The sequence below is a fragment of the Tachypleus tridentatus genome, chromosome 8, assembly GCF_004210375.1.
Source record: "Tachypleus tridentatus isolate NWPU-2018 chromosome 8, ASM421037v1, whole genome shotgun sequence".
NCBI lineage: Eukaryota > Metazoa > Arthropoda > Merostomata > Xiphosura > Limulidae > Tachypleus > Tachypleus tridentatus.
The window spans coordinates 115,180,619-115,202,974 of record NC_134832.1 but is presented as its reverse complement, the minus strand read 5'-3'; the positions used below and the strand labels follow the sequence as shown (position 1 = coordinate 115,202,974).

At 33.7% G+C, this 22,356-nt stretch overlaps 1 protein-coding gene and 1 long non-coding RNA gene across 6 annotated transcripts in view; one reads left to right on the top strand and one right to left on the bottom strand.

Moving 5' to 3' along the window:
• Positions 1-22,356, bottom strand: part of LOC143223254 (uncharacterized) — a 37,718-nt gene that overhangs the window by 5,716 nt on the left and 9,646 nt on the right. The window contains exons 2-4 of the long non-coding RNA XR_013012788.1: positions 4,897-4,983; positions 3,250-3,347; positions 954-1,039 (exon numbers count right to left, since the gene is read on the bottom strand). This is a non-coding gene — a long non-coding RNA (uncharacterized LOC143223254). The remainder of the gene's footprint in view (positions 1-953; positions 1,040-3,249; positions 3,348-4,896; positions 4,984-22,356) is intronic.
• Positions 6,004-22,356, top strand: part of LOC143223253 (GTP-binding protein Di-Ras2-like) — a 32,794-nt gene continuing 16,441 nt past the window's right edge. The window contains exons 1-2 of one of the 5 annotated variants that reach the window (XM_076450958.1): positions 6,004-6,135; positions 16,723-16,873. In XM_076450958.1, the coding sequence (XP_076307073.1) occupies positions 16,805-16,873 (69 nt within the window). In that variant the 5' untranslated portion in view covers positions 6,004-6,135; positions 16,723-16,804. Of the gene's footprint in view, positions 6,136-16,493; positions 16,677-16,722; positions 16,895-19,444; positions 19,574-22,356 lie in introns of those variants that run through there. The other 4 variants (XM_076450961.1, XM_076450960.1, XM_076450959.1 and 1 more) reach the window with 4 other exon arrangements.

Sequence of the window (22,356 nt, the reverse complement as noted above, 5' to 3'; positions counted from 1 at the left end):
GTTCGCAGACGTCCGCCTTATCATTATGGAGTATATGTTAAGGAAGAAAATTAATTTGTTACTTGTTGAACTTACTTTCATCTGAGTTATTACATAATTTCTTAAAATTAAGTTTATATATTGGAAATCTATAAAATTGTAAATTGTAACAATATTTTTGTTTTTGAATTTCGCGCAAAGCTACACAAAGGCTGTCTGTACTAGCTCTCCTTAATTTAGCAGTTTAAGACTAGAGTGAAGACAGCTAGTAATCACCACCCACTGCCAACTCTTGGGCTACTCTCTTACCAACGAACAGTGGGATTGACTGTCACATTATAAGGCCCCCACGGCTGAAAAGGCAATAATGTTTGGTGTGACGGGGATTCAAACCCACGACCCTCAGATTACGAGTCGAGCGCCTTAACCCCCTGGCCATGCCAAGCATGACAGTTTGTGACATATTTTTACTTAAAAAAAGACAAATCAATTAAATAATAAAAATCCAGTTTTGAATATTTGCCATTATCAGTAAGCTGAAAACTAATACACCAGGTTAGCTGCATAGATATGAAAAAGAAAATAAATGTGGTTGTGATTTATTAGTCAGCATAGAAACTTCACTTTATTAAAATATTTTATCTCGGCTCTTTTAGAAGCGTTTAATAATTAATTTATAATGGTTACCTTTATGTAGTTCATTAGTTATATTTTATCAATCATTAATGGTTGTGTAAAAGAAACAGTAATTAGGGCTGTAATAAGTAACATAAAATGAGTTTATCTTTTCCTTTTAATCTGAAAGGATTTCAAACGCTAATTGGCAGAATGTTTTCATTTTCCAATTGAGAAATGTTAGTTATCACAGAATTAAATTAAGCTCAAATTTAATCTTTCATTTGTACATTAAAATACACGAATTTCGCCAATAGATGGCGAAACTAAAATCACAAATAATAATAACGTAGAAATACCTTTAGCGGCTGGAATATCCACAAGTTCTCCATTTATCTACAGGATGCTACGTTGGTGTATCAAAATTAGCCTTATTTAAGTTAGGCTGCAATTAAAAGAACTATAATTCAAGTTTCGTTCTTACGCTAATATCTTTTGTTATTCATTAACAAAGTTTGATTAAAATCACCAGAAATAAAAGGGATAAAGTTAACAATATTAGTAAGGGAAAAGCCTACAGATTTATGTACATATTTATAAATATTAAATGTCCAGAATAATTACATCATTTACACGTAGTGTTAAAAACAGGAAACACATAGCAAGTTAATATAAGAAACATTATCTTTAGTTAAAATAGAAAACTACAACTAGAATGGTGAATTCATGGTTATAATAATAATAATAAAAACCACACAGTTTTATTCGAATAAATAATACGTTTTAGTTTTATTGTGATACAAAAACGTGTGTAGTATCTAAAGTATGCTATTTATTGAAGAGGCACACATTTCCTGGTACTTAATTTGTAAAACGTCTTGAATTATTGTGAATCTTTCGTGATTTCTGTATATTTTGTGATTATGATTCTTCTTATGATAATAACTCATTAAGAGCTTTTTTTTCAGCGTGTTGTAGCAGGTAAAATACACGGCTTCACTTAATAAAATGTTTACGTAACTGTAACTTATTTTAAATAAGAAGGCACGTTTTTATAATTTTGTTACTAATATTTTCATTTAGAAAATTTTAAATTAATTACGATTATGTAATTATGCAAATATATTTATAAACATTTCTGGAATTTCACATAAGCCCCACCCCAGTGGCACAGCAGTATATCTGCGGATTTACAACGCTAGAAACTAGGTTTCGATACCTGTGATGTGTAAAGCACAGATAAGCTATTGTGTAGCTTTGTGCTTAACTTTAAACAAACAAACAAAAACTTTCACATAAATAATAGATATTATTAACAATTCCAAATGACATATTACATAAAATTAATATGCATGGTGAACTTACATATATAATGAATTATACATATTTTATTGAACATTTATGCTTTTAATTAACTAAAACTAATAAATGTATGAATTACCTAAAAAACAAAGCATCGTCTACTTCCTAAGTACTCTAAACATTGAAGTGTTGTACTGATTTCTATCTATCAAATATACCTCCTAAACATTGAAGAAAATGTTACATAACTCTCAATTTCTAAACTAATTTTAATCTATTTTACACTGATATGATAGATTTTGTTTGCTGGTTTTAATTTATTTTAGTATAATGCCACTGGTAATTCCAAAGTAATAAGATTCTAAAATATAATTATACAGTTATCAATTATTTGTTTCTTTTTATTTGTAAAAAAATACAAATCTACAAAATAGGCTATCTGCACTTTGCCCACTAAGTGTATTGAAACCTGGTTACTAGGGTACAGTTATTAATGAGTTAAAATTTATTGAAGTTAAAATAATGAAGGAATATGGTTTGAATTTTGCGCAAAACTACACGAGAGTTATCTGCGATAGCTATCTCTAATTTAGAAGTGTAAAACTAGAGGGAAGGCAATTAGTTATCATCATCCACCGCCAACTGTTGGGCTACTCTTTTATTAACGAAGAGTGAGATTGTTCGTAACATCATAACGCTCCCACTGCTGAAAGAGCGTGCATGTTTGGTGCGACAGGGATTCAAATCCGCGACCCTCAGATTAGGAGTCGAGTGCCTTAACCACCTGGCCATGTCGAACCGAAGGAAGAGGAGACCAATGATTCGATTCTGTACTAAAATTTCAAATAAGAAAATAGAACTACAAAATAAATTACATTTCTTATGGCAAATCTCTCCTCAGCAGGGAACCCCCGCTAGTACAGCAGTACGTCTACGGATTTACAACGCTAAAATCAGGGGTTCGATTCCCCTCGGCAGGCTCAACAGATAGCCCGGTGTGGCTTTGTTAGAAGAAAACACACACTCCCCAGCGGGAGTTGGAGGGCTCTTCAATAATGAAATTGTTTGATCAGTGTTAAGTAAATCTAAGATCTATCAGAAACCTACCGATTATGAGAGCCTAACATAAATAAAAAAATCAGGTTTCAGGTTTAAGTGATTATGCAGTAAACTAAATAACTACATGAGGCTTCAGCTACATAAGCCCAATTCCCATTTTAAAATGTCCTTAACACTAAAACTAATGTTAATAAATTGTTAAACTTCAGTAGCCTTATGTTTAATTAAGTAAAGAAAAAAGGTTAGCCTCGCAAAGGTATTACACACACACACACAAAAAAAAAAACTTCTCACCGGAAATTCAGGCACTAAAATTTTATATAAGATAGAGATGAAGAATAGTGTGGTAAGTAGATGGACAATCGGGTTGCTTCTAACAGGATCCAATGACTCTGCGAAGAAATGCTTGATGTTATTGAGAACATTGTGGGTTTCGATTACTGTTTTAGATATCCACGTGCTAAACAAGCTACAAAACTGAGAACCACTTTTTTGAGTTATCCTAAACACACTTTTTATTCGGCTTTGGTGGTCCTGCGCGGGTATATCCCTTGATAACATTTGTTGAAACCAAGTTTTCTCTCTTAATTCTGACGATGGCAAGAGGAAATCCTGCGTAGATTTCCACAGAAAGGTGGATTTTGTTTTGAGTTGTATGGTCTCTAGAAAACTTTTAGGCGAAGGCTGACAATAATCTGGAGATCCAGGAATTTTACATCTTAACCAAAATATACTGTCGTGGAATATCACAGATATTAGTCTTCCATCTTCCTTCTGCGGGTGCCACAACAGATCAACTACCTTTGTTTTAAGGTGTATAATATACTGTATAACATAGTCGATAAAATTTGTTATATTACTGAATAAACTGAAACTAAGCGACGTACTTCGATCAATGATGCCCTTCTGAAGAGAGGAAAATTCTGAAGAAACACGAAACCTAAATTTTAAAGGTCATCCAACATGGTACAAATACAATGAAAAAAGTATATACTAAAATGTGTTAAAATTGTACCTAAAATTTCACGGATCTGATAATTTGACAAATTTGTAGCAGGGATAGTTTATATTGCATACGTAAGCACGAGCTTTAAAATACATCTTGAAGATATTAACTAAGAGATATCCGTCAATTGGATGAATTAAGGATACAGAAAAGTTATAAGACAAAAACTTCATGTTAATGCACTGATACACATTCTACCGTATAATCCAATCTGCTGAATATATTTTAATGACAAAACATTAAATGCTATATTTAGGTTTATAAGCAAAATTCATTGCTGTATTTTTAAAGAACATTGTATTCAAACAACAAATTAATATTTAAGCTAATTGCAAAATATCACGATAGGTTGTAATTGTTGTTTTCTAGCTTCACAATGGGACATTGTGCTGGGCCAACAATGTATATTGAAACTTGATTTTACTGTTATATAAGTCTTCGGACTTACCGGTGAGCAACTGGAGGTCATGATAGGTTGTGTAACCGACACTAATAAATACCAAAAATAAGATTTTCTGTAAAACTATGTAACAGTTTGTGAATGAGCAAAATCTACGTACTAGCAAATATAAACTGACACTCGACAACTAATTTCCACTTTAAAAAACGTATTAATATAATGTTGACAGCTTGTTGATTATCATGAACTACAGGTGTTACTAAGTTTAAACACTTTTACAAAAGCTGGCTGTAAAACAAAATACAAAAAAAGACACAACATTTTCTTATATTGGGAAGGACCTGCGATAAGTCGTTTCTGATAAGTTTAATTTCAATATTTGGATATCCTAATGCATGAAAAATAGAAAAATGCATTTGCCAGTTGTATGTACGTATAATGAGTCTATTTCATTCTGATAGAACAACAATAAAAACAAACGAAGATGTAAGTTCTTTATTCACTACTCACATATATATTTAATAATAGAACTTACTTAATTTAGTTTCAACGTTGCCAACATTGGAATCTACGAGTCCATTAACTCGATGTATACTTTTAAATGGAGTAAAAAGTATAAATGCTGTTTTGAAAACAAAAGGACAATTAGTAACAACAATAACAGGTGTAGCATTTTTGTATAATTTCAAACTAATATTAAAAAATGATGTGTGTTTTAACTTGTATTCTGAATAAGTGTAGGTTTAAAATAGAAGCATATTCATAGATCAAACACTATTTTTTTAAATATAAAGCATATCGCTTTTAAAATAGGTTTAAATATTTCTATTTCATAAATGAAAATATATATATATACATAACTACGTATATATAATTTCAACTCACTGTAAACGTATTTTAATACAAACTGAAATAGCCGACCCTTGAATGAACGTTATACAAATTCATGGTTAATGAAAGTTTATGTTAAGACATGAAAAATTGCTTCCCTCAAATGTAAGCGTAAAAAACGCTTACAAAAACTTCAAAAGACAAAATGTGAAGCCAAACCTTTTCATGCATTTCTGCATGGATCCAACAAACCTTCTTGCCACGTTTGGGTAAAGTCCATCAATAAGAGTCTAAAAAGTGGTAAAATATGTAAAAGCGCCCATAAAAGAGCAACAGTCAAAATTTATATGTATTTCCTCATAGACCCAATGAACCTTCAAATTAAATTTAGTGAAAATCCATCCACAAGAAGTGAGGTAATGGTAAAAAACGCTCATACAAATTGCAAAACTGAAAATGTCTATGCATCTTCCCATGGAACAAATGAACCTTAATACCAAATTTGGTGAAAATTTATCTACAGGAGGTGAAGTAATGGTAAAACTTACAAAACTGAAAATTTGTAAGAACCCCCACATTGACTTAATGAATCTCCACATCAACATCCTGTGAAGTAGTTAGATGTACATACAACAGACACTACTTATTACATTTATGTAATTTATTTTAAAAAAAATTTACAAATTAAAAAAGCGATTATCTAATTGAAATTTATTTAAGTTAATATACAAAAGAAACTGTACCATCTTCATTAATCTAATATTAATTTATGTGATGGGTAGAGTACAGATAGCCCATTGTTTCGCTTTGCGCTTAACTATAAACAGAACAAATTGTTCACGATTTGTTGCCACAAAAACCCGCTCAGACAAGAAGCCTTGAGCGTTGCTACAAGAGCGGCTTTCAGATTCCATTATTTAGAAACGTTAGAGTAGTTGAAGAGGTAAAGTTTAGTGTTATTGACTAACTGCCTTCCCCTAGGCTATAGTTTGTCAGTATCATTTCTAAAACTAAAGAAATAACTAAATTTTATTACGAATTATATTGAGGTTTGTACTTATCTTTATCCGTTGATACGATTTAAATTAGTTTATACTAACCTTAACAATTAGTTTTCCAATGTAGCTAATTTAAAAGTTAAAGTATGTCCAAACAAAATTATAACACAATAATAATTAGCTATCTTAATTTCTCAAATTTAAGTTAAAAATAAGTACCATAATTTAAAATGTACTTCACCAAATTAATAAGTAACGTGCAATATTGTTCATTTTGCTGTGTAACTTTAGGTAAAACACCAAAACAATATACTCCGAAGTCTTAGACCTATGCTAATGTTTGTATTAATTTCATAGACGGAAAACACTTATTTTAAATAATGCTTATGGTTCATTCCCTCTGGATATTAGGCTAACGCTAGGTTTAAGCTATAACAGGTTTAGCAGAAAATTCGTAACCTGTATGTTTTACTAATAAAATAATATTTGTCGCGATAAACTTAAAATTGGATGTATGAGATAAAACTTACATAGAGATAAAAAATACATGGTTTTATTCATTCTGACTTGTATAACGGTTGGTGTCAGGGTTACGTATCTTTAAACATATCAAACAGAATATAATGTCGCTAGATGGCTATCATTGACATTTTCACCCCTAAGAAAATGTACTTCAAAAATTAATTTAAGAAATATTTTACATATTCAACGGTTGAGAAAAAAATTAACCATTTAATCTTTTCTAAATAACATATTAAAGATTATTATTTTTATAGCTAAAATGATTACAAGCTTTATTAGTTGTGAATATACTTTATTTGTATTTGTTTTACTTGTAAATAACGCCATGAGAAGTTTCCTCTATAAATGTATAAATATGGCTAAATTGTTGTTACTTATGATGTTCTTAATTTATATATTATTTTTCAATGTTATTATCGATTAACTTTAAATAAATATCGAATTCCTTTTTATATTTTGTTTTTGCACAATCAGCAAACTCATTAGTATAAATAATGTAGTTATTAAGTAGAAAAGTACGAATTTAATTTGGTTGAAACATTTTATTACACAGCATAAATACCAACTAACGTTACAATGGCCAAATTATAAATTAAGTCTAATGTTCGTAATTCACGTATTATTTTTTATCATTATTATTAATTAGCAGAGGCTTCCAAAACATACGCAGTCAGATTAGTATCTTCATTGCAACAGTACTTCTTTATATACAAAATTTATAGAATAACACAGAAGAATTCTAATAGTAGACCCCGAAAATCTGTAAGTACAATTCTTTTAGGTCCCACATTAGTTTAGCTTTTATTAAGTACTGCTAACATTCGATAAAGAGATAAATTATCACTGTAACTGGCATTTTGATATAAGATGCGTCGACTCTTAATCTGAGGGTCGCGGGCTCGAGTCCCTGTCACACCAAACATACTCGCCCTTTCATCCATGGGGGCGTTATAAAGTCATGGTCAATCCCACTATTCATTGGTAAGAGAGTAGCCCAAGAGTTTACGGTGGGTGGTGATGAATAGCTGCCTTTCCTCTAGTCTTGCACTGCTAAATTAGGTACGGCGAGCGAAGATAGTCCTCGTGTAGCTTTGCGCGAAATTCAAAATCAGACAAACAAACAATATAAGGTACGTAATTATTTTCTGGATTATCTTAAAAAATACTACATTTGTTTTCTTCAAAGGGATTTATTTCTGGATATAAGATGCATTTTATCATTGGGGTTAATAATATAGTGGCTATTAGATGCAAAACCTTGAGTTCATTATGCTTAAAACGTTATTAAATATTAGAAGTACAAAATAATGTTACACTGATTTTTTAAAAAAAGAGGCAAATATTTAATGTTTTAGCTTGTTTTAATTTTCTGGCAAAGCTACTTGATGATAATTTAAGTTAGCCGTTCAAAATTTAACAGCGAATAGGGAAGCCAGCTAATCAACAACACACACCGCCAACCATTTTACCAACGAATAGTGAAATTGATGTCTACATTATAACACCCTTATGGCTAAAAAAGTTGATATGCTCGTCGATGGGGATTCGAATCAATCACTCATAGATTGCAAGTCGATCTCCCCTAACCAGTAGGTTATGCCACATACCATTGTTAGTAAAAACAATTTTTACTAGGTATATAAGTTTCAGGCATTGTAAATGTAGCTTGTCTGTCTTTAAAGGATTGAAGAAACTTACAAAAACTTAAGGAGGTTATTAAGTTGTTTTACAAGCATAAAACCCATTAATACTGAAGAAATACTGTTAACCTTTTGTAACTGAACAGCCACTGATATTATTAAGTATCTTTAAACTACATGGAGTGGAGAATTTTGAGGGCCCCTGCAAGTGATAAATTGGGGGCCCCTCTCGCAGGTAGAAACATAAAAAAACTCTTTGATGGAAACTAATTTTTATCTTAACGAGGGTTTTAAAAACTTATAGAAAGGGTGTTTAATGTTAATAAGGAACGGCGTGGCCAGCTGGTTAGGGCGCTCGACTTACAATCTGAGGGTCGGGAGGTTCGAATACCTGTCACACCAAACATGCTCACCATTTTAACCGTGTGGTTGCTGTAATGTGCGGTAAATTCCACTCTTCGTTGGTAAGAAGAGTAGCCCAAGAGTTGGCGATGGGTAGTGATTACTAGCTGCCTTCCTTCTAGTCTTAAACTACTAAATTAGGGATAGCTAACGCAGATAGCCCTGGCATAGATTTGTGCGAAATTCTAAAACATACAAACATCTTTAGATGGTAACTAGGAGGTAGTCTAGTTTTTCAACTGAAGCAATAATGGTTTTGACAAAGGTTTAATAAATAAAAGAAAATTTATGTCACTACTGTATATTGTATTTTAATATAGACTTCCTAAGGCCCAAATACACGATGTCTCGCCCTCCTCATTAAACCAGAACAGGCCCGGCATGACCAAGCACGTTAAGGCGTGCGTGCGACTCGTAATTTGAGGGTCGCGAGTTCGAATCCCAGTCACACCAAACATGCTCGCCCTTTCAGTCGTGGGGACGTTTTAATGTGACGGTAAATCCCACTATTCATTAGTAAAAGAGTAGCCCAAGAGTTGGCGGTGGGTGGTGATGACTAGCTGCCTTCCCTCTAGTCTTACACTGCTAAATTAGGGACGGCTAGCACAGATAGCCCTCGTGTAGCTTTATGCGAAATTCCAAAACAAACAAACAAACAAACTTAAACCGGAACCTAGAGCATGTGTTAAGTAAGAGCACTGGTGAATCAAAAAACCAAAGTAATTTCAAATACTTTTTAGATGAATTGGTGAGTATCAAACAATTCACTAAGAGTAAGTTTTTAACAGTATCAACTGGCACTTTCCACCTTAATCAGCTAAGTCATATAATACATGTATTAAACTATTGCATGTTTCACGTAAAAAATGTCTTAGCAAAATCTAATCAGGTTTGGCCTACATTGCAAACTATCTTTTTAATGATTTTACAACTACGTTCTTGACAACACTCTCATAGGACATATTTAATGTAATTTTTCTCTACAGAAAGTATTAAGAAACCAAAGAAAGTTACTTGTAACATGTTCGACCTTAAGTAGATATTCATAAGTTTTAATTTTGAAAAACCTCGCTCAGCTGCAGCAACTGTTACAGAAACTGTCAAAAATATCCTGAGAGCTGTGCATATATTTGAATACAGTGTTGCAAGCTTGTTTTAAAAATGCATGACAATGCTTTCAAAATATTTAAGTTTTCTGGTAAAATACAATTAAGATTATTTAATTCAGATTCTAGTTCAACAGCATTGAGGTCAGTATTGTCACAACTTCTGAGAATAATTTGAAAATCAACACAATGTGTTGTAAGGTCTCTGTGTCCTATACTAGAAATTGCTTTACGGTTGCTCCAGGAGCTAAATATTGGCTGAGATGTTCAATTAGATTTATTAATGCCGTGATCGCAACTAGCAAGAAATATTCAGTTCTGAACCACTTCTAGCATCTACAATGAGTTCCTCAGCACTCTTATAGCTAGCCAACAAATCTTTGGTATGAGCACTCGCGGATGAGAATTTTGGTGCGAAAGGGAGTTTATCTGTAGGTTTCTTTTTTGTTTCAAGAGATTGCTTAAAGCTCACTTGCCCGTATGAGTAAGTTTTCCAGTTGTTATTTTTTAAAATGAACTGTCAAATTAATCTGGCAATCAACACTTTACATTTGTTTTCTAACAATGTTAAAGATTTTGTCATACTGACTGATAACAAAGACAAATAATCTGAGGTATTGCAATTCCTCTATAAGAATTCCTGCCACAGAATACATTTTTGCTCCCTTGGTTGTTTTGTTCAGTTTGAACGAAGCTTCCACAAGCTGCTTAGTATGGTATCGTGCAGCTTTCATGTTTTCAATTTTGTTTTCTCTTCGACCATCCGACAAATGTTTTTTAAGATATATGTACATTAGATTTCAAAATTTCCTACCTGCTGGTAGAAGCAGCAGAAATAGTGTACAACCTATGAATAATTCCAAATACGTTTTTTCTACAGGCAAGTATTACAAAGCACAAGATTCAAGGAGCGACAGCCACAAGAAACAAAAGAGCTCTATTATTCAACTATAGGAGTCGAGCTTCCACATATTGTTCTGGCTTCACATATTTGTGCCATTATCATACCCTTGACTCCTGTAATCTCCAAAAGGAGTATTGAGCTCTTGTAAAAAATTCAAAAAAGTCTTAGCTAGATATTCATTAGTATTTTCTCGAGCAATAAAAATCTCATAAAGTATTTGCATACAGACATACAACTATCACTCATTTTTAAAAACCAAACCAAAAGTTTTCCATATTGATTGTCTTTGGAAGTTTTTTGGTGAGAGAACATCCAACTGAGTAACTCCAGAGAAGAACTTGTCAGCAAAAATTCAACCCTGCTGGAGAGCATAGAATTCGTAACGAACTGCTTTCAGGTGTAACGGATTTACTGTTGTACATTTATTTTAGTGCTCAATTTCACTCGGAAAAGACATCAACCAGTTAGTGAAAACGAAAATATGCGGTGGAGTGAAAGCTGATAATATCTTTATTGTTCACAACTACGAGTTTTCTAACCACCAGTCTTCAGGATATGTCAAAGTATTTGGTTCTACTAAGCGCCAGTCATTAGTTGAAAGCTTATTATTATTGGTATGCGTATTTCATTTCTTCATAATGCAAAGACTACTGTCCGATTTCCACTGGAAATTCGACCTCTCGTGTAGTAGGGATTTTCTAAATATTGATTTTGAAGCTGTATCAGGCTAGCATAACCTCATATTCAAGTTTCCTCATGAAATCAGTTCTCAAGATCCACCCTTCTTCAATATAAATTACACTTCGAAATGCACAGGAAAGTTTTTTTATGGTAATGATAATTTCCATTTTCTCTTTTGCTAAAAAGTTTTGCCTACCTACTGTCCACCTCAATTTCTCTTCTTTCTATATCCGTGGAAACAATTTTTCCATTAACATATCGAGATGAAAAAAATGTAATTATGAAACAAATATCAATCATCATGCTTCAAAGTTTTACATCAACAGGTCAATGGACTTGTAGACGATTTTCTTCCAATGATGACATTGTTTTCTTATTTTGGATAGAGGGAATATTATTAGTTATTGACCCTTTTATATTTTAAATGTTCGAGTTATTTATATTAGTTATGACTCAGCTGCTAACCTATGCTTGCATATTTATAAGTCTGAAGAGACATCACACTTGAACATGCTCTGTTACATCATTACTTATATGCATCTTGTGGAACTTTTGAAAGCAATCTAATTTTGAACTTCTCTCTCTTGCTGCTGTTGTATTCTTCTAGTGCTGGTAAGACCTACAAGATTTGTGGATAAGACAAAATTAAAATTTAAAATAAGTAGGAAATACGTTAGAAAAATGATTTGAATCTCATTTACTCCTTCACATCATTTCCATGGAGGCTCGACTCAAACTCTTACCTTAGTTTTCCATCTCACTTCAGTTTACCACTTTAGTGATATAGTAAGGTTATCTCTGCAAAAGCTCAAGATCCAGCACACAAGTGCTACTACTGGTAGGATAATGTGATTTTTTAAAGGACAGTACACTGTCTAAAAACGTCACGAGATAAGGTTTATCTACTCGATTGAAGTATGGGAAGCGCAACTGACGTAAATTGAGTGACGTAGCGAGGTGAGATAACTCTACTCGATATGAAAATTAATCACCCTTTATATATTCAGATTGAAGTGTGAGAAGAACAATTGACGTAAAGTGAGTGACGTTACGAAGCGAGATCTCTCTACTCTGTGTGAAAACTGATGGACTGTTCCATTGTTTCCAGGAGCTGATGCAGGGATTTAAAGGACTTTGGGCTGCGCTATATTTTGGTTTATAATAAATGTTATCATATTGGATAATTAAAAGAACTTCTATTACAAAATAATTAAATTATATACAAATGTTTCTAATGTTCACAACTTCGTGATAGTATCTGTTTTTATGTTTTTGATTTAATTATACCATAGCGTAAACTCATTTTTTGAAAACAAAACAAAATTGGATATCCTTGAATATGGAAAAAGTTAAACAATAGTAAAGTTGAAATTAATGAAATAAAAATAATTTAAGGGAAAATAAAATTAGGTCTTTAAGAGACGATAAGACATGAAAATGTTTAATAAATATATATGTATTAAAAACACAGCAATACCAAAAAAAACACCTTTAATTACGAACGTTTCTAAATTGCTTCAATTTTCATCAAAATGTTAGTTCACAATAGCTATCAAACGAGTTGTTTTTATGCAATCAAATATTTAGAAAGAACAGACTTAACTTGTAACAATATAATGTAGTATTTTTGTTCTGAGTTTACCTACTGATTAAGCATATTTTATTACGAGCAACAGTTTTTACAGTAAGTAACATTTGTTTCAGACGAGGTGCAAATATTGTATAAAGAAATCTTACTGTAAAAGTTGTAATGTTATAAAATAATGTAATGTACATTAAAACGTGCAGCATACATACGTTTAATAATATTGTTAAGATAAAACAATATAAAGAAAGATTTAAATATAAGTATAAACTCTGCATCTTAAAACATAATTGTGATAATAATCGAATAAAAAATTGGGAATCTGAAGAGATAAAATTAACCACAATAGGCGGAGCTGGTGTTATTATATAGTGTTGAATAATCGTTGAAAATAGGGAGACTTTATTTGATAAATTTGTAATCCGTGGTTCCAAGTTCGATAATTTTAGTTTTTAAAAAGTATAGGACGACTGTTATTCTTACTCTGCAATTAGATACAAGACTCAGGTGAATTAGTTAGTTTACATCTGGGACACAAAACTCAGGTGGATTAGTAAGTTTATATCTGGGACACAAGACTCAGGTGGATTAGTTAGTTTATATCTGGGACACAAGACTCAGGTGGATTAGTTAGTTTATATCTGGGACACAAGACTCAGGTGGAATAGCTAGTTTACATCTGGGACACAAAACTCAGTTGGATTAGAAAGTTTATATCTGGGACACAAGACTCAGGCGGATTAGCTAGTTTATATCTGGGACACAAGACTCAGGTGTATTAGCTAGTTTATCTCTGGGACACAAGACTCAGGTGGATTAGCTAGTTTATCTCTGGGATACAAGACTAAGGTGGATTAGCTAGTTTATCTCTGGGATACAAGACTAAGGTGGATTAATCTGTTTATATCCGCTTGTAGCTGAAATTCACGTGCGTTCCTAAACAAGTATTTGTAGGTGACGTGTAGTTTTTACCAATATAAATAACTTACAGCTGCCACAAGATACTATCTAAATGAGTAGAGGATTTTCAGAAACAAAATATGGTGATAGTCCAGAATATGTATAATTATTCATATCTTAAAATTAGTATTTATATGTCAGTTTCGCTACATGAACAAATCATAGCCTACTGTACTATAGTACAGTATAAATGAATAGAAAGACAAGTGTTCAGTGGCCAAATAGTGAGCATGTTGGACAACGTATCAGAAAAACCAAGGCTCAAGGTGAACTCATTTCACACTTTAAGGTATTAGGTCATTATAAAGGTCAACCCAATTGTTTGGTTAAAAGTTGAACAAGAGCTTTGTGGCGGCATGTACTATTATCTGAGTTGTCTTGCCCTTAGTCAATAGTTTAAAATTATGAATAAGTTATATTATCTGAACCACTTGGTTCTCTGAATTGGTCGTTTAGCCAGTGTCTTCTACAAAATGTCATCCAGTTTGAAAAGACCAATAGTAAAAACAAACAAACAGGAAAGATAAATTAAAAAATGATCAGTTGCCAAGTGTTCAAAACATAGAACCTGAACATGACCTAGTTGTTAGCGTGTCAGCCTACTGATAAGACGGGTCAGAGTTCGAGCCGAGATATGCCGTTGAGCACGATATCAACTGTAAGGGCGCTGTGATGCAAACATCAATACCACTATTTAGGTAAGCGTAGCAGCACGAATGGTGGGTGCTACTGACAACTTGTTTTCCTTCTGGTCAGCAGTTGTAATAATTTTGTCTGAACAGTAAAATTTGAGATACAGCTGTTTTTGAGTGCTCTTGTGTCATATAAAGAGATCTTCAGATTGGGAATACCAGTGCTAAATACTGAACATAATGAGGAGAGGTGAAGTCAATTGCCACGTTTCTAAACATCAAAAATAGCAAAAATGTGGCCAAAAACGTAATAAAACGATTATATTTATGTTAGGAAACTATAATAGTAAATTTTCATTTTAGTTTTATTACACAGTTCATGGCCTGACATGGCCAAGTGTGTTAAGGTGTTCGACTCGTAATCCGAGGGGTCGCGGGTTCGAATCACGGTCGCACCAAACATGCTCGCCCTTTCAGCTGTGGGGGCGTTATACGGTGACGGTCAATCCCACTATTCGTTGGTAAAAGAGTAGCCCAAGAGTTGGCAGTGAGCGGTGATGACTAGCTGCTTTCCCTCTAGTCTAACACTGCTAAATTAGGGACGGCTAACGCAGATAGCCCTCGAGTAGCTTTTCGCGAAATTCAAAACAAACAAACTTATTACGCAGTTCATCTGTTAACTTATTAATAAACTAGTACATACTGCCGAGGGTCGCGGGTTCGCGCCCGCGTCGCGCTAAACATGCTCGCCCTCCCAGCCGTGGGGGCGTATAATGTTACGGTCAATCCCACTATTCGTTGGTAAAAGAGTAGCCCAAGAGTTGGCGGTGGGTGGTGATGACTAGCTGCCTCCCCTCTAGTCTTACACTGCAAAATTAGGGACGGCTAGCACAGATAGCCCTCGAGTAGCTTTGTGCGAAATTCCAAAACAAACAAACAAAAAAAGTACATACTGGCAGAATGTATTTTTAAGCGAAATATTTTGTTTGGAAAGTTCTTGAAAGAACAACAAAGCATACGCATTTTAAAATCTTTTTATGTACAAAAATTTCACACATTAATTTAGTACATAGTTCTATTTTTAATTTTTTAAAATATCGGGAAATGTATTTAATATATTTAATGAAATGTACGCCAAGTCAGATTAATGTTTTTAATTATTCAAACATCTATAAGAGCATTGTGTATATAGTACATGATATTTGGTGAATAAATAAATTACAATAAAAAATAAGGATAGCATATCATATACTTTAACTTCATATTGTTATTTCTGAACCAGTTGTATTATAGTTTTCAAATGTCCTTTTTTATTAAGTTTGTTTCTCTCTTTTTACAATTTTGTGAAATATTTTGCCATTCGGTGAAGAGTTCTATAAGAAAAAAAAAAAATCAGGACCACGCAGTTTTCACATTTTCTCTTTGTAACCTGTTCTTTCAGTTTCTGTGTTTATCTATACTAATAGTACCTGTGTAATGAATAAATGATAATTTTACAAAACTTGGAAACTGAAACTGTATGAAGACCTATTTTTCAACAAGGTTCGTGGGTTTCACTGGTTTAATACAGCGTGGGTTTCAGCGTGGGTTTCAGCGAAACCAATCTTTACTTATCATCTAATTTTCATGTTCTTCCATCCGTGTGGGATTTGTTAATGTTTTGATACAATAGATTAAAGTGGTAATTGAGATTTTTCCCACGCTTTTAATTCCGGATCTTGGGCAGTGAGTGTTAGGACATACTTAAAAAAACAACTCTCCATACATTTCCTTGAGGTATAGCTCGTAATCAATAAGTTATTATATAGTTTCCATAGGAACACAGACGTCATCTGCGCCGTCAGTTCACACCACCAGGCAACACAATTTTCAAAGGGAAGGCAATTTACGCTCGCCTCTCTCCCATTCATTGATATCTACAGATTTCACACATGGTGACTGTTACTCTAACTCACTATGAACTTACATACGAATTCAGTAGCCTAGGTTCAGAACTGGAGTAAATCTTGTTGCTACTACGTTTCTTTAGAGATTGTAGCTTTCTTTCTCATCAGGTAAGTTATTTTCTTTTTTATGTATACATATTTTTGTTTGTTAAAGATATATGCATTCTACTGCTGTGAGGCAAGATTTGGACTTCGTTTGAAAGTGCGTTGTTTTATTATGGTGTTCGACCAAGAATATGGAGGCCATCGGACTGAATCCTAAATATACTAAATTCTCTGCTACGAGGACAAGAGCGACTAAACAGGTTTGAAAGAATACGTTATTGGTAAGTTCTGTTTAACAATATCAACTAATTGATATAGGCTAATGACGTAGGAAGTGGGAACCCGAAGAGTCTGGCTCCCACTTTCAGTCTGTTTAATTAAAAGACCGTCAAAATTAGAATAATGCATAAAATTTAATATAATGCTAGAGTCTGGTCGTAATGAGTGTTATTCTGGCACACATTCTCTCACTTTGATCAGTCAGATAAACCTTTTACTCAGTTTTAATTTGGCTTCTAAAACTCTGTAGGCTTAAGAGCTCGCGTGATAATACAGAAACTTACGTTTTTAAATTTTTCACAGTCATATATAACGGACCTTACCGCTCTGAGTGTTCTCCTCCTAGTCTGAGGCTCCACAATGAGTTTTTTCTTTTTTGTTTTCCACTGGCCTTCAGCATTACATTAAGTATTACTTTATCAGTCTTAGTATAAACAGTGAGAGTTGGGTCTCTGGACTTACACCATTATCTAGATTATTTGGTTTTTGGTCCTACATTTCCATGTTGAATACTGTCTTTCAAGCTTTACAGCTTCACAGTTGGTTTCTGGTCTTACGTCCAGAAGGTCCTGAGCTAAATGATCAGGAACGGTGTCCTACATTTTTATGGTTCAAGATATTAATGTTTTGATTTTTTGATAGGACTATGCTACTATAAAGAGAATCACAAGGGAGAGTACAACTGTTTAAAATATCAGTTTAACGACTGTTTACATGTTTCACAGTTTTTATTGACTTCCTATCTGTTCGTATTTGCATTGAGTCATAATAATGAAAATTATTGTTACCTATACATAAAACTAGATAACATGATACATCTTATCCACTTTGAAAACAGAAGAAAAAATAAAAATACTTTAATACAGTTTTATCTATGTACTCGTTCTACTCAAGTCATAATGTTAGAAAAACACGCAGGTTCCAGAAGTCTTAATAGAAATGAAATAGAAGCCCTATAACCAGAACGCTTTCGAAAGGTGGACCTTTCTTCTTTAGGGGCAAACTTGAAGTCCTGAAAAAGAAATGTTCACCTTTCGAAAAAGCTCGGGGTATATATAGAGTTTCTGTTTCAGTTCTACTCAAGTCAGATATTTATAGAACTAAGAGGAAGAAGAAAAATATTGTAGTTGCACGATAACGAACGGCTAATTGGTCTTCAACATATGATAGAAATAAACCAAAGCGCACTTAATAAATGAAGTTTCGATTTATTTCTTAGTTGGTAAGCATACAGTTATTCAAAAGGCCATTTCTGCTTTATTTACCGTGGGTATTGAAACCTGACTTTAGCATTATAAGAAGTTAGATTTAGTAAAAGATGAAGAATTCCACATTGTTCCAATGCAATACAAGACATCTATTTGTCTCTCTGCCGGTTACCAATCAATTAGTTCACTATTTAAACCATTTATCTATCTTATTACAAAGGGTCTTTAGTAATATTGGGTTTAATAAATCAGTTATTTATTCGTAATTTATTTTTACTGTGACTAGTGCAATAAGTTGTAAAGCTATTTCAGATGAGAACAATAGTTTCTATGTATAAATTTTGTCGCTACAAATTATGGTCTGCTCCACAATGCAATGTTTTTAAGATGAGACTTATGGTTCGAGAAATATGTCAAATATATATTTTTTTAAATTATTTGTTTAGTGAGATTTTCAAACGCTGTAGAACTGAAAGATATAACATTTTGATAAAGGAAACCTTCAGTATTTCCGGCGAAAGTAAATACAAGATAAAAAAAAATCGTGACAATGAGAAACCCACTTGAACAACATTGTTCTCTACTTTATTTTAATAAAAGTTTTAACACCCCTGCCAGCCGTCTTGAGACACATTAAGACAAAAAACAAAAAAATCTTGCACAACAGAGTCGTCACAGAACAATGGATTCTGAAACCACGCCTGAACTCAATTAAGAGGAAAATATTCGATCACCTGCTCGTAAATATATCCTGATTCGGTCCCGGTAGATATTTCTATAAGTTGTCTTGGAAGCTGACGATCTCGTACAATAGAGGATCTGTAGAAAATTTGTTAAGACATGTGGTCTGAAACTAAGCTCATTGTCTTCCGCAAGAGGTCGTGTGTGATTAAAAGCACGAGACTATTAACGACCAACGATAAAGGAAGTGGTGTTAAAAGCATTATGGGATCCGTAGTATCGTTCAGTATAGGTTGAAAACTGGTTTATCCACACTAAACTAAAGTGGTTGCGGCTAGACTCTAGAGATCGTTTGAATCGTGTTTAGACATAAAAATGTTAATAAGAGAACAAAAATAAACAGTTAAACTGTTTGCTAGCATGCAGCACACGTTTGGCACGCTGAATAAACCACGAAATACCCGTACATATATATACAAACTTCTGTTTGCGGGTGTAGGTGCGTGTGCTTTTATTATAGCAAAGCCACAAGGGCTATCTGCTGTGTCCACCAAGAGAAATCGAACCCCTGATTTTAACGTTGTAAATCCGAAGAATTAACGTTGTTCCAGCGAGGGACGTCTGTACTCTGCCCACAACAGGTATCGAAACCCGGTTTTTAAGGTGTGATTTTGGAGACACACAGCTGTGCCACTGGGGGAGGGCGCCTGTTAATGGAATCCAGATCAAGAAACATATACATTCTCCTGTAATCCTGTTTACTTCGAAACAAAACCCTTACTGGAGAAAAAGGTGATATTTTTCCGTTGTTTTTTCTTCGTTTTACATGATGTGTCTCAACCTAAACGAAAAAGAAGAATAAACCCCAGAGTTCACTTTAAATCTTTACCTGTCACTCTGCACTTAGTTTATAATATTTCCCATCCGTATGAAATCAATTTACACAGAATTGGGATTATCATATAGAGAGAGTGGGTATATTCGGTGAACAAAATTATCTAGATGATAAACCTTCTAATAGTTTTAATTTTATTATATTGTGTTACCACAACCATTTTAAAGACATTTCATTGGTTTCACACAAGTTGAATAAAGCAGCTTGTCTGTCGGATTTCTGGGTCCATGAACCATAATTTTAGATTCTGTTATTATAGAGCTTGAAGTTAGCTATGTAAAACGTCTTTTCAATAGCCGAGCCAATAAGGAAGCCGCCTTGCTAAGTAAAATCCCATGAAACTTTAAGTCTGTTTTTGAAGGGTTGTTTATGAAATATTTACTCTTTTACACATTGAAAAGGATTTCCAAAGTATGCGCGGCAAGCAGCCTATAGACAAAATGTTGTAGCCTCATATAATATAAAATTACAGTGTATTGAAAAAGTATTCATCGCTTATCGCTGAGGTCACGTTTTAATGAAATACAAATAATGTAAACAATTTTCTTATTAACTTATTTCTGTTCAAAACTCTAATGATCAAACATAACACTGTTATATGTGAAGGAGACTAAATGTCAGCAAAACCTGCAAAGAAAATATATCAATTGATATTTGCTAATTGCGTAAGTATTCAGTCTATTAAGTCAATAGCTGGTGGAAGCACCTTTGGCAGCAATTATTGCTGCAAGCTTTTCTGAATGGGTTTCTACCGGTTTTGTGCAATGAGATAAATTTTCTATTGGGTTTAAGTCAGGACTCTGACTGGATCACTCCAGGACATTCACTTTTTTCTTTTGAAACCATTCCAGTGTGGCTTTGGTCTTGTGCTTCAAGTCATTGTTCTGCTGAAATGTTAATTTTGGATCCAGTCTTAGATTCTTGGATAACTCAAGCAGGCTTTTCCTTTAAGATTCGTTAGTATTTTGCATCATCCATTTTCCCCTCAATCCTGACTAGCTTCCCAGTTCCTGCTGATGATAAGCATCCTCATAACTTAATACTACTACCACCATACTTGTGCTGGGATGATGATGAATGGGTGATCTGCTGAGTTACGCTTGCGCCAAACGTAACACTTTGATTTTAAAACAAGAAGCTAAATTATGTCTTGTTTGACCACAAAACATTTAGTCACATGTCTGCGGTATTATTTACTTGCTTTATTGAAAATTTCATGTAAGACTTAAATTAATTCTTTTACAGCATTGGCTTCTTTCTTGCCACTCACCCACACAGACTAACTTCATGTAAGGACTGGGATATTGTCAATGTATGAACACCGATTCCCGTCTCAGATATAGGACATTTTAAATATGAGTCACTGTTGGCTTCACAGTGGCATCCCTAACTAGTTTTCTGCTTGCACAGTTACTTAGTATGGAAGGACGGCCTAATCTGGGTAGTTACTGGGTGGTATGAAACACATTCCATTTCTTAATGATGGACTTTACTGTAATCAAAGGTATAATCAATGACTTTGAAATTTTCTTTTGATCTTCTCCTGATCTGTGCTTCTCTACCGCTTTACCTCTGACTTGTTTGGAAAGCTTCTTGGTCTTTACGGTTGGTTTGTTGCATCACCATGTGAGTTATGGCTTGAATAGACGCATTTGCTCTGAGGTCAAGTTAAACCACTTTGATTACGCACAGATAGAGACCATTACACTAATTTTCGACCTTTTAAGTTAATATTCTGCACTTGAACTGATCTATGATAACCGTAGCAAAGGGGTTTAATAGCTATGCAATTGTGAATATTCTAATTATTTTTGAAATGAAATATTAGTGAGAAATATAAAAAAACAAGCTAAAGTTCCCGTCTTTTGCCCTAATTATGATCGAAAAAAATATGTGGGTGGATGTTATGATAAATAACACAAAAATCCTAACTTTCACAAAATTTACTTATAAAGTAACATATTATTATAGTGTTAATTATTGCCTCACCAAATGTTTTATATAAGTTTTTAGAACTCACTGTGTATTTTTTTTCTCTCTCTCTTGTCGGGATTTTGGTATAAAGACCCTGGAGTGTCAGCCTCATACTGACCTCTTCCTCCTCACTAAGTATGTAATTGTTTGTTTGTTTTGAATTCCGCAAAATTTTACGAGGGCTATTTGCGCTAGCCGTGCCTAATTTAGCAGCGTAAGACTAGAGGAAGGCAACTAGTTATCACCATCTAACGCCAGCTCTTGGGCTACTCTTTTACCAACGAATAGTAGGACTGATCGTAACATTATAACGCCCCTACAGTTGAAAGAGCGTGCATGTTTGGTGTGACGTGGGATCGAATCCTTGGCTTATAGATTATGAGTCGAACGTTTTAACCATCTGGTCCTGTCTGGCCGTCATGTATATAATTAAAACATGATATACACTATGTTATGGTCTGGGTCACTTTGAAGGAAGAGGTGGAGGAAGAAATGGTGGCGGTGGGAGTGCTTTCTGTTACCCGCTTTTAACTCCCAGCTTTCGATGTTTCTCCACAGTGTTTCACGTGATTAATTAATTGACGGTTATTGGCCGCAGAATTGTCTTGCGGGCCGAAACTGAAAGATCATGGACCAAAGCAGGAAGTGGGTATAACTTAGAAACGGTTCTTCATATCACTGTTATTGTTGCTTTTGGAGTAAGAAA